General features: G+C 38.6%; 1 protein-coding gene across 3 annotated transcripts in view; it reads right to left on the minus strand.

Moving 5' to 3' along the window:
• The window catches only part of LOC101166244 (Kv channel-interacting protein 2), a 96,962-nt gene extending 86,687 nt beyond the window's left edge, over window positions 1-10,275 (minus strand). For 2 of the 3 annotated variants that reach the window (XM_004077158.4, XM_020709605.2), the window contains exons 1-2: window positions 10,080-10,275; window positions 9,868-9,967 (exon numbers count right to left, since the gene is read on the minus strand). In XM_004077158.4, the coding sequence (XP_004077206.2) occupies window positions 9,868-9,967; window positions 10,080-10,274 (295 nt within the window). In that variant the 5' untranslated portion in view covers window position 10,275. The remainder of the gene's footprint in view (window positions 1-9,867; window positions 9,968-10,079) is intronic. The other variant, XM_020709606.2, reaches the window with a different exon arrangement.
• Between the last annotated feature and the right edge of the window lie 606 nt (window positions 10,276-10,881).

Here is a 10,881-nt window from a genome sequence, read left to right on the forward strand (position 1 = left end):
AGTTATTGTACACTTGATATTGTGTATGTTAAAATCTCTGTCTGGACAGTTTAGAAAAGCAAAGCAGTGTAATCCAGAAAACATTAAACTCCTCTTGATTGGCCCATTAGTTACAGGCTCGGCGGAGACAATAAGTTTGTTCTGACTTGTGAGCGAACAGGCAGATATTGATCATGCTTCTCCTCTGTTTCCTCTCACGACTGTGCACATGTGAATGTGCGTGTGTGTCTGTGTGTGTAAGTGTGTGCCTCATATTGACTGTTCAGAGTGCTGTCAGAGTGAACAGATTGATCGGAAGACCAGCTGCAATGTTCTCCCACACTCCAATTCCTTAGGCTAGAATATTGTTAGATAGTAAGCCTGTTTTCCTGGAATGTCAGTATTTGGCTGTTAGCTTTTGAGAAAACCCTGCGCTTCTTTTAATCATAATGTTCAGCACTTCCCTGTACCATCAATCCATTTTCTATTCCCCCCCTTATTTCCATATCCTCCTGAATACCAGCAATACAAATTTGTCCTCCGTAAAGAACATTTCTAAACCTAAATATCCTCCCACCACTGCATACTACTGAATTAACCCCTTTTGGAATATAGAAGACATTTGAGGTTGTTCAGTGATACCAAATATGAAGCAGTGGGGCTCTGAGAATTGCAGTTTTTGATGGTTTTTAAAACAAAAATTGACTGGACACATTTCTTTTCCTCTGGTAATCAGGAGGATAGAGTCATGTGGTTGCTGGTGGCTACCCAGCTAATATTGGGCAAAACTTGGCTACACCCTGGATGGTTTGCCAGTACATTTGCAGAGACGTATTTACACCTGAGGGAAATGTAGAATCAGCCTATGAATCGTGTTTTAGCACTGTAGGATGGAGCCACAGAGAAAACCCACGCATGTGAACAGGTGAACTTTCCTGTGCTGTCTGAGCCATATACTGTAACTTTACATAGGACTAAATCACCATGAAGAATACTTGATGGGTTGTCTTTTCCAACCAATCAATAACTATATGGAACCCTGCAAGTTAAAAGGCACCTTGTTCAGAAAAGAAAGTTGCATCATTGTTGTTTTGTGCATTTCTTTCCATTAAAAGATAAACAGTTTTTGTACTTTTATTTTTTTTAAACAACTTGTTGTCAGAGCAAAGAACCACAGCTCCAGGGTACTTACAGGTGTGAAATGCTCATTTATTCCAAATGTTTTCATGACTGAAAAGACCTACTCCAATAAAAACAGTGTGTTTGGTGGTTTGAACATGTTTTCATAGCATTTTTCTGATAAGGGAGTACATATACAAAGAAAATTGAGCTTACAATTTTATTTCCGATTATTATTTTTGTTGCATTTTGAAAAAGAGCACATTTGTTGCGTAGAAAACACACAGGGCGGGCCACAAGCTCCCTGCACCGCTTGTAGATTGTCATGACGGGAGGCGCGGGCAAGCTTACTGCGTAGCAACAGTCCCACAACTCAGAGGTAAATTTCTAAGGAACTACTGCCGAACTATTGCAAAAACTATGTCCTAGAAAACTACATGTTTTTTTTTAATTTCAGCTAAAAAGGACCTAACCATATTCAAAATACCACTGGGAACACTTTTACAAAAGATCAAAAGATGATCGTAGTGGGTCTTTTACTAATCAGTGCATCCCTATATTTGATATGTGCAATAACGCTGTCCAATATTGAGAAAATGCTTTCATTTTGTGTATTTAAACAACTTGTGAATGCACTGAAGCAAAGAAAAATGAGGGGGAAAAATTGGTCAAACTGAATCTCTGACACTACCAGAGATCTTCTATGTGTACAGACTCTCACAACAGGCATTGTAATCCCTGGCCTTCCCTTAGAATTGTGGGAAATAATAAGCCATCGCTATAGAGGACATTCTTGTTATTAAATGCACAAAGAGGGAAGGACACAGCGAAAAGCAGCAGTGTCCCAAGCTGCACTGACATGGGCTGCTGGTCAACCTTCCTGATGCTGATGAGCTACTCACCATCTAATTCAGACGGATTAAGCTGGTGGACAGAGGAGCGTCCTCTAATGCTTATTAGAAGCTGTGAGTGACAGGAAAGCAAGGGGAGATGGGCATCTGATGAATGACACAAGGCCCTGTCATTGTAAGACACACTGTCTGTCAGTCAATCAGATGGTGGCTGATTGAAACATCTCTGCCAATACAACAGTATCAAACGCAGAGACGGCAGGAAATTTCTTCCTAATGTATCTCATCAAACTAACATTTCTTTCCATCATCATTTTTTTCTGCCTCTTCATTCCTTCACAAGTTAGAAATGCGCGTTGGCGTTTTTTTCTGCCACATTCCGATCGTCCATCCCTTCATGAGACTCCTGTTGCTTCCTCCTCTCAGCTCCTTTCCTCTCCTTTTCCCCCCTGCAGACGTTTATAAATGAATGTGTTTACAGAGAAGGCGAACAGGAGAGGAGAAGAGGTTGTGGCTCCAAGGGAGAGGTGAGCAGGGCTTATTTTAATTAACGATTGGCTGGCCCTCTGTAGATTCTATCAAAGATTAAAACTCATTAGGATTGATTCTGGCTTCCCGCCCTATTAAGCTACGGTCCCACTGTGACCTGACAGAACTGGAGAGTGGGGAGGTGGTGTAGGGTTCAGAGAAGGAGTCAGAGGATAGACATTGAGAAAGCTATAAAGTGGCACATGGATGAGACAGCCATTGAAAGCCAGAGCCTATTCTTATGTAATCTGATTTTTTTGTGGAGCTGTAGCAGTGCAGTGACCTTACTGTCATTTTATTTAGAAATGCAATGGGGTATAATTAGTTTCGAGGATGAGAACTGGATGTACTTTTAGTAATTGGAAATCCAACCAAATTTACTTGAAGCCACTTCTTAAAATGCCAGCTAAAGCTTAGGGCTCTTGAGTGGCAGCTCCCACACAATGTCAGAACAAAACAGGATCTTCATTAGTAAAAAATCAGCACAAAGTTTCAACAAAATCTGATTTTATGGTATCAACAGAAAGTCAAAAACAAATTCAAATAAACAACCTCAGCTCTTTGATTTTTTTATTTATTTAATCTAATTTTATTATATTTTCTTTCCCTCCATCAGTGACAAACAAAACGACTTAAGGAGTGAATGTTTCAAATCTCTAATTGCAGCCACTTACAGGAGTACACTGAGCGTAGAAACCAATGATCCACTGTGAGGCAAGAGTCACGCATGTCTTGGCACATGAGACGACACATTAAATCAAGGCTTCTGAAGCGGCAGGAAAAAAAAAATGCTCTTCCGAAAGAGAAACCTAAAGCTAGATGCCCCGAAGAAACGTAGCTTTCCTGGTTATCTTCTCTTTAGAGTCATTTAAGCATAAATTTGCAAACTGTCTGAAAATTCACAAAGCTAGTGTGTTAGCCATTTGGTTTTCTGGGTATCAAATAATTCCCTCCAGAACCTTTGGTGTTTTTCCACAGCTCAACCTTCTGAAGGGTCTCCATTGTCTGAAATGGTAGACGCTGTCGATGTCAAAAACAGTCATTTGCAACTGTGTAAGGAAGTGAAAGATGCTGTGTGTTTAAATTTGAACATGATTAACTCAAGTCAAGAAGAGCTCAGCTGCTGAAGTTCAACCTCATGATTTTACTCAAGCAGATGGAAAAGCGCAGATAATTCCAATCCATTATTATTATTATCATTATTATTATTATTATTAGATGTTGTTCACTTTACGGACATGCAGAACATAACACTTTGGGTACTGTGTAAATAATTTAAGTTGTGCGTGTGTGTTTTCAATTTCCCTTAAAGTCCCACTCCAACTATCTTTTACATAGTATTATGCTGTTTGTAGCCAGAATCAAAAAACCTGTCGTTGTTTGAGACAGTTTCTGCAGAGCTGCAGGAGTTCATTAGAAATTGTGGGCGGGACTGTTGGTGCAAAAGCAACTCCCATTTTCCCTTTGTTTACACTCTCTCCCGCTAGCTTTCAACCCCAAGCTAACATTACCGGGGAAACAAAAACGGTGAGCAATATCGGAGCTTTCCTGCCGTACATTTTTTAGCCAAATGCCAGCTCGAACAAGGAAAACTATGATGTTAATGTATTTATTTGTCTGCAGGTGGATGCATCAGAATGGAGCTGAGCAGGGAGACTTTGTCCCCCCCCATTTCAGTCACAAATGTAAGCTTTTTCAAATGGCTTTTTCAAAATATGTTCTTTGTGGCCTTTTTCTGATCATGTAGGACCACTGGGAAAACTTTTAAGGTGGGGACTTTAAATGCATTTAGGATCAAGACTTGTTGATTTATTCTGTTCCACTACATAGACATCACACATATGTTTTTAGTTATGGTTGCTTTACATACACATAATCTGTTCCGCAATAAAGTCCCTGAATTTTTGAATATTTTTTCTTCCTCACAGAAGAATGATGGGCTCCAGATTGTTTGGAAATGCTCTTTAAACCTTTCCAGATTGATTTTGACTTTTTTTTGCTACATCTTTCCCCTTGGTGTTTTCTTAATTCACATTGAAATGATCCAGAACAGCAAACTGCCCAACCATCTGCTGTCTATAAAATAGCTCACTTTTACTAATGATCAGCTAATCAAGTGCAACTAATTGGCTCCACCTGGCCAACAACCCTCCTAATTCTTATCAGAAAGGTCTTATATACTATACACAAGATTTTTTTTCCTTTTTTTATATTAAATAAAATGTACAAAATATTTTATACTGTTGTTTATCATCATTTCACAAATTGCATTAATGCATTTGTGCTCATCACTTCACTGCTTGTGACTGAAATTAGAGTCATGTGATCAGGAGTGGGGTGGTCGCGGGTGTAGATGCTCATCATATAATTCCCTCACATCATTACGCTAGATTTCTATTTGTATTCCTGTTCTTGATGCAGCATTTTATGTTTCTCTGTGTTGAGTGAGTGGGGTCCTGGGGGCTGAGGGTATTGTGTGTTTTTTGTATTTTTTATTTGAAGACCTTTGTTTTACTTTGTACTTTTAGATTTAAATGATGTTTGTACTCCTTAGAGCACTTTGTGTTACTTAGGGTAAAAAAAAAAAATCTGTATTAATAAAGTTTGATTTGATTTAAAGATTGCTTTTCATTTTGTGGAAGTTCTTGCATCATTCAAATGAAAATTGATGGAAGACCAAAGTAGCAGAATGGTAACAGCATTTGTGGACACTAATGCACAAGTATCAATCAAGTGTCAATAACATATTTGAGTCGAGTATTGTTGAAATATAAAAGTTTAATTTGATCTATTTTTTTTGCAAATCATATATTCTTAAACTTGGTTATTTTTAGGGTAATACTTCTCTGAAAAAAAGCCCTCTTAAGAGATGAAACGTCAAGCACTATTCGCAATTCTTTACACAACCCAGTCCTATCATATTCCAAAGTGATCAAATAATTAATGTATGTGTATTTTTAAAATTGCAATAAATTACTTGCATTTAATTTTAAAAACGTAATCTGACCCCGATTCATGAACAAGGCACCTTTAGGACATCCCACTTGCTCAGTCAAGAAAGCATAGAATGCTGCCAAAAACATTTTTTTAAAGAAATTGTTAGCCCTAACAGATATTTGCCTTATTGTTAAGTTTATTGGTGACCATCGGCGTGACACAAACCAAAATAATGACTGGCAAAGCCTGCTGAAGATAATCTGGAGGAGAAAGAGATGCAGCGAGCGTGACGTTAGAGCTGCACACGAGGCTCTCGTGTGCTGTCTCCACTGTGCTTGCATGCACTATAACCCCCCTGGAGTGTGGCATGTGAAGTAGAAGAGAGGATTACTGCGCCATGCATCTATAATTACCCCTGATTTCTCAGCCGGTACTATTCAAAACAGCAGAAACTGTCAGGCTTAAACACAGACACATGCATTTTGAATTTCATTTATTTCAAGCCGAGAACGAAGGATCTCTACCGAGCAGCCTTCCACTCAGACTAGTAATGGAGATCACCCACACTGCCTTCAAGCACAGCAGGTCTGCAGGCTTTAAACAGCACAAATCAACAATCCTTCTCACTTGTGCTCCCAGTTTGTTGCTAAAAAGAGGAATGACTAACTGGTCGCTGTCCTTGCATCTACAAACCACATATATTGTGGTTTTAGTTTTTGTTTACTCAAGAATGCAAAACGGGTCATTAAAATAAAATGAAAAAAACAATATTCCTTAAAACAACTTTATTAAAGTTAGCCCGAGGTCCTTCCCTGCATGTGTTGCAAGAAAAACAGTCTTCAAAACAGTCAGTCACTGCAATAAAACTGTAAAAAAATGTTTTATTTCTTCAATGTAGTAATTTTATTATAAAACAAAAATAAATAAGTCGACACTCAACTGTTTGGGTCTTTATGCTGCATGGCAACCTTTTTGCTTTGGCATTTGTTTTCCATCCTATCTAAAAAAAAAACTACAAGATAAAAGGTATAATAATATGTCATTCTCTGTCCTCTGTGGATCTTTCTGTAGTGGATCCGCAAATGTTTTTTATAATGTCCAACACTTGAATTGTACTTCTGCCAAGTCACTTTCTGCAGCCCAGTCAGTTTCTACTTTTATTTGAGAGAAATTAAGTTTTTGTGCTGTAATGCTGTGTTGTTTTAGTATTAATAGGGAGTAAGAATGCCTCCATAAACACACTGAATAACTGAAATAAGTTTCCTTAAGAAAAACAGGTCACTTATTCTCAACTTAGTCATTGCCTAAAGCAAAACAGCTTTATTTGTGTAGCGTCTGTCATAGACAGAGGCAATTCAAAGTGCTTCGCAGACTAGAAAAGTATTGAAAACATCAAAATAAAAATGAAAGTGTAAACAGTCACAACGCAGGTGAAGCAACATGTCGAGGCAACAAGCATAAGCAATGCACAAGTCCCTACGAGAACAGTCTGAGCACGGCGGGCAAATACAAAAAAAATAAGTCTCTTTCCGGCGCCTCTTAAGAGGACTCGTCTCCTCTTTATAATGCATGAGCTTCCTTTTGCCTTCAAACATGATTTCTTTACTTCTTCCTTTGTGACGAGGGAGACTCTAAACTATTGAAGTTTTTTTTTATGGATGAAACAAAAAACAAAAAAAATCTGCTCTAAAATTAAATAAACAGTCTCCTTCAGTCTTTGTTTCTCTCTGTCCTTTTAACGCGTTTCATATACCTAATAAAATATTACTTGGTGTGTAAATGAAAAAATATGCCTGGATAGTAAATTCCTTTCACACAGTAAATTCCAGGATGTTCCTCAAACAGAAGGAAAGATATGTTCATGTAAAAAAATGATGAAATCCGGCTTTAAATACAAGGTTTAGAAGGTGAATTTTGAAGCAAAAAAACAGTAAGTGACATCATGTCAAAAGTTTTAAAGAGCTGTAAAGACAGGGACTATAATCTATTTTAATGTGTCTTTGATAAACAAAGACAACACATGTTTTAGACGTCTAAAATAATGTTTTTCTGAAGCGCGTTTCCTGTAGAATAATCTGAGAATTTTGCAAATTGTGGATCTGCAGTGATGGCTGACCTGCTGTAAGACCTCCTCAGAAGTGTGTGACTGTTTCTTCCCACCTGCTTCCCACCTGAAATGACTTTAGTGCTGGAGTGACAGCTTAGGCTAAGTGAGATTTGTTCAGTGTCACAATCAAGCACACAATATGTGATAGAAACCCTATAGTTCACCTGTTTTGTGTCACATTTACAGTTATTTTAATTATAACCATAGAATGTTAACTTGTACGAATTTACTCCAATAAACAGAAAGTGGCAGCTAAAAAAAATGAAAGATCCCTGAACTTTACTGGTCTAATTGGAGTCTGTATAATAGTTCTGTGACATTTAAGTACAATAGTGCACAGCACTGTTATGCAACACTGCTGGGGTGTCTGCGCTACAAAAACATATTACAAGCATGTTTCAGTTGGCAAAAATCAAACAAATGTTTATTTTTCTGAGGCATTTGATTAAAAAAAAGCAATACCAACCTCAGTGAATTATATCACCCTAACCACAGCTGCCGCTGCATCTTATTTTCATCACTCCAAGGGACTCTTGCCCTTATGCCTTAATAACCATATAAACTATCAGGGCTGAGCCCGTTTGAGAAATGACAGCATCCTGCAAAGATGAATTAAAAAACACAATTCACCGCTTTGAAAAAGTCATTAAATACTCTCCAAGTAAATTGCTCTGACACAGTGAATGGCTTACTGGCACAAATTCTCTATGTTGCTAAACAACTGAAAAAGCTATTTGACTTCCTGTGGACAGTCTGGGACATTTTCAACAAGCTGGATTCAAAGGAGAGAATGGTAAATTCTGAAGCTTTCAGATTTCCATCACGAGAGTTTAATCTCTGCCGCCACATTAAACCTCACTTGTCATCGTAAATAAATCCAAAATATTTAAATTACAGCTGATTCCAAATGAAAAGAAAATGCTGCAAAGAAGCTTAAAGGGGTTCACAAATTAAATAGACCTTCATTTGCTAGACAGATTTGTCAGCATCCTTCTTAAATGAGAGGATTAGTGCTTTTTTAAGTATAGGATTCTTAACTTTAGTCATGTTCCAAGTCATTCTAAGTCAAATGTTTTGATTTCCCATCATCCTCAACTTTTTTTTTCAGGCACTTGCATCTCAGTATTTTTAAGTATCCAGATCTTTCAGTCAGGGTTGGAAGTTTACAAGACAATCAAGGATAAAACATTTTTAAATAAAAAAAAAAAAAAAAATCAAAGTCAAAATTGAAAGAAATTTTGATTTTGGATATAGAGAAAATAAAATTATGTGGAATATCATTGATTGATATTTGAAAAGTAGATAGGCGCCTATACCCTTTTTAAACTATTGTTTTGAGTTTAATGGAGAGGGTTTTTTTTTCTTAAACATAGTGATTGTGTTGTTTATTTTATTGTTTCACATGCTTTTTTTAATAAAAACAAAATATAAATAGTTGCAAAAATGTGACCCAAAAAAACCCATGATGTTGTATTTATAGATGAAAATCTGGCAAAGAACTTAGCACAATAAAATGAGGTGCAATTAACTGAAATTGAAACAGCTGATTAGAAAGGAAACCTGGTGCGCCATGACTGGAGGAAAGGAGAACACAACACACGACCGGATGAGACAAGCAACCTTAAAACAGCACCAGTCCTCGGATGCATTGAAGTTGTCACAAAGACCCCATGCGCAGAAGCAAAATAAACACACCTTCCCCTTCTGGACATAAATTTTGTAAAGAAATAAACGTATTCAGGAAGACACTCCCCTCTGGAAAGACGCTGAGAGCTTTAATAAGACGAAATTAAGCGAGGAAAACACTTGAAGGGACCACAAAGGAACCCGGTGAACTGGGTCATTTTATTGTCATTTAATGAGACAAAGGGACGCTGCAAGTGTCCACACTGACAGAACAGCCTTTCCGCGGTCATTGGAGCCTCAGCGCAAACACAAAATTACGCACAGGTGCGCCCCAAAGGTTGGTCTCCCATTGCTAAACCCGGCCAGCGGAATCCCAGACACACAATGAATCACTCACACCATTACGCACGCTGTCATGCACAATGTCATGCGCCACTGCGAGGAAAAGATTCTATACATTGATTCATTTCTCAGGTTGTTTAAATCTGAGACAGAATCAAAGGAGAAAAACAGAAGTGGACCATTTAAGAAAAAATGAATAAACTGGGAAAATCTGGAATAAAATTGGACGCACCCATCTTTATGCTGATGGATTCCTTCATAGAAGTCCAAAAACCTCTTAAGTTAGGTGGAGCAGCGTTTACATAGTTCTTATAGAAGCTTTTTCCCGCCTGCACACATGCTGAACAAACGGTGGGTTTTGGGCACCGGTTCACTCACCCGTCAGCTGGTCGTAGGATCCGTCCAGCTCTCTGGAGTCCGACAAGCTCTGGTCGCGGTTTTTCGCCTTCATATTCCCAGTGTGCGCTGGAATGTGGAACTGTGGTGAGCAGTTGATATTGTTAACGCTTTTTGTGAGGAAGAAACACGTATTTATAAACAGTATGAAATAGGAAATTCCTCTTGGCGCAGAGTGTTTGCAAGAATACTACCGTCAATAATTCATTGTTGAGGTGTTGAGACGCAAAAACTGAGGCGTGCTGTGGAGGTTGTTCCTCTGTGATCCTCTCGGCATCCAGGAGCTGAGTGAAAGAAACGCGCTTCTGCTCCACGCTCCGGCACCGCTTGGCGCGCGTGCGCCTGCACACAGAGAAGAAAGTGTGCGCACAGAGGGAGTAGGAGCGCATGCAGAACGATTTAAATGTTTCTCATTTATCACATCCTTAATATGGCACAGTTGTGTTTGTGTGGAGCTGCGCACACCTGCGTCAGTCCTGCACATCTGTCTATGGGTTGGTCACTTGCCTGCTTCTCTGTGCAATTAATATCATATATCCCCTCCAAATTTTCCTCACTGAGTCATATAGCCATGTTGATTGTGTAGTGAGACATCAGCAGAAGCAACAAGGCGCACGCTGCTGCTGCCAGGCAGAGGTTCTGTCTATATCTGATCTATAAATACTCACTGGCTCCAGAAAGCTTTGTGTTTATCCCTTTACTTCCTCACATCTCTCCCTTTTAGTGCTTTTTTGCTTCTTTTTGCCTCACTCAGTTACAGCGTGGCATTTGGTAACAATCTGCTTGACAATCTGTCTTTGATGCCATGGCTTTCCACGTTTAACATAAGATTGTCCCTTTTTTCTTGTCTTTTCATTCATGTATCTCTTGCATGAATGGTCGTAATTTATTTCTCTGTCATGCTCTAAGCTTGATCAGATGCCCGTGTGTATGATTTCATCCCATTACGATGTTCTCTACCTGAATCTCTCAGAAATTAATTGACATCGGAATCAG

Source organism: Oryzias latipes, chromosome 15 (genome assembly GCF_002234675.1).
Source record: "Oryzias latipes chromosome 15, ASM223467v1".
Classification (NCBI taxonomy): Eukaryota; Metazoa; Chordata; class Actinopteri; order Beloniformes; family Adrianichthyidae; genus Oryzias; species Oryzias latipes.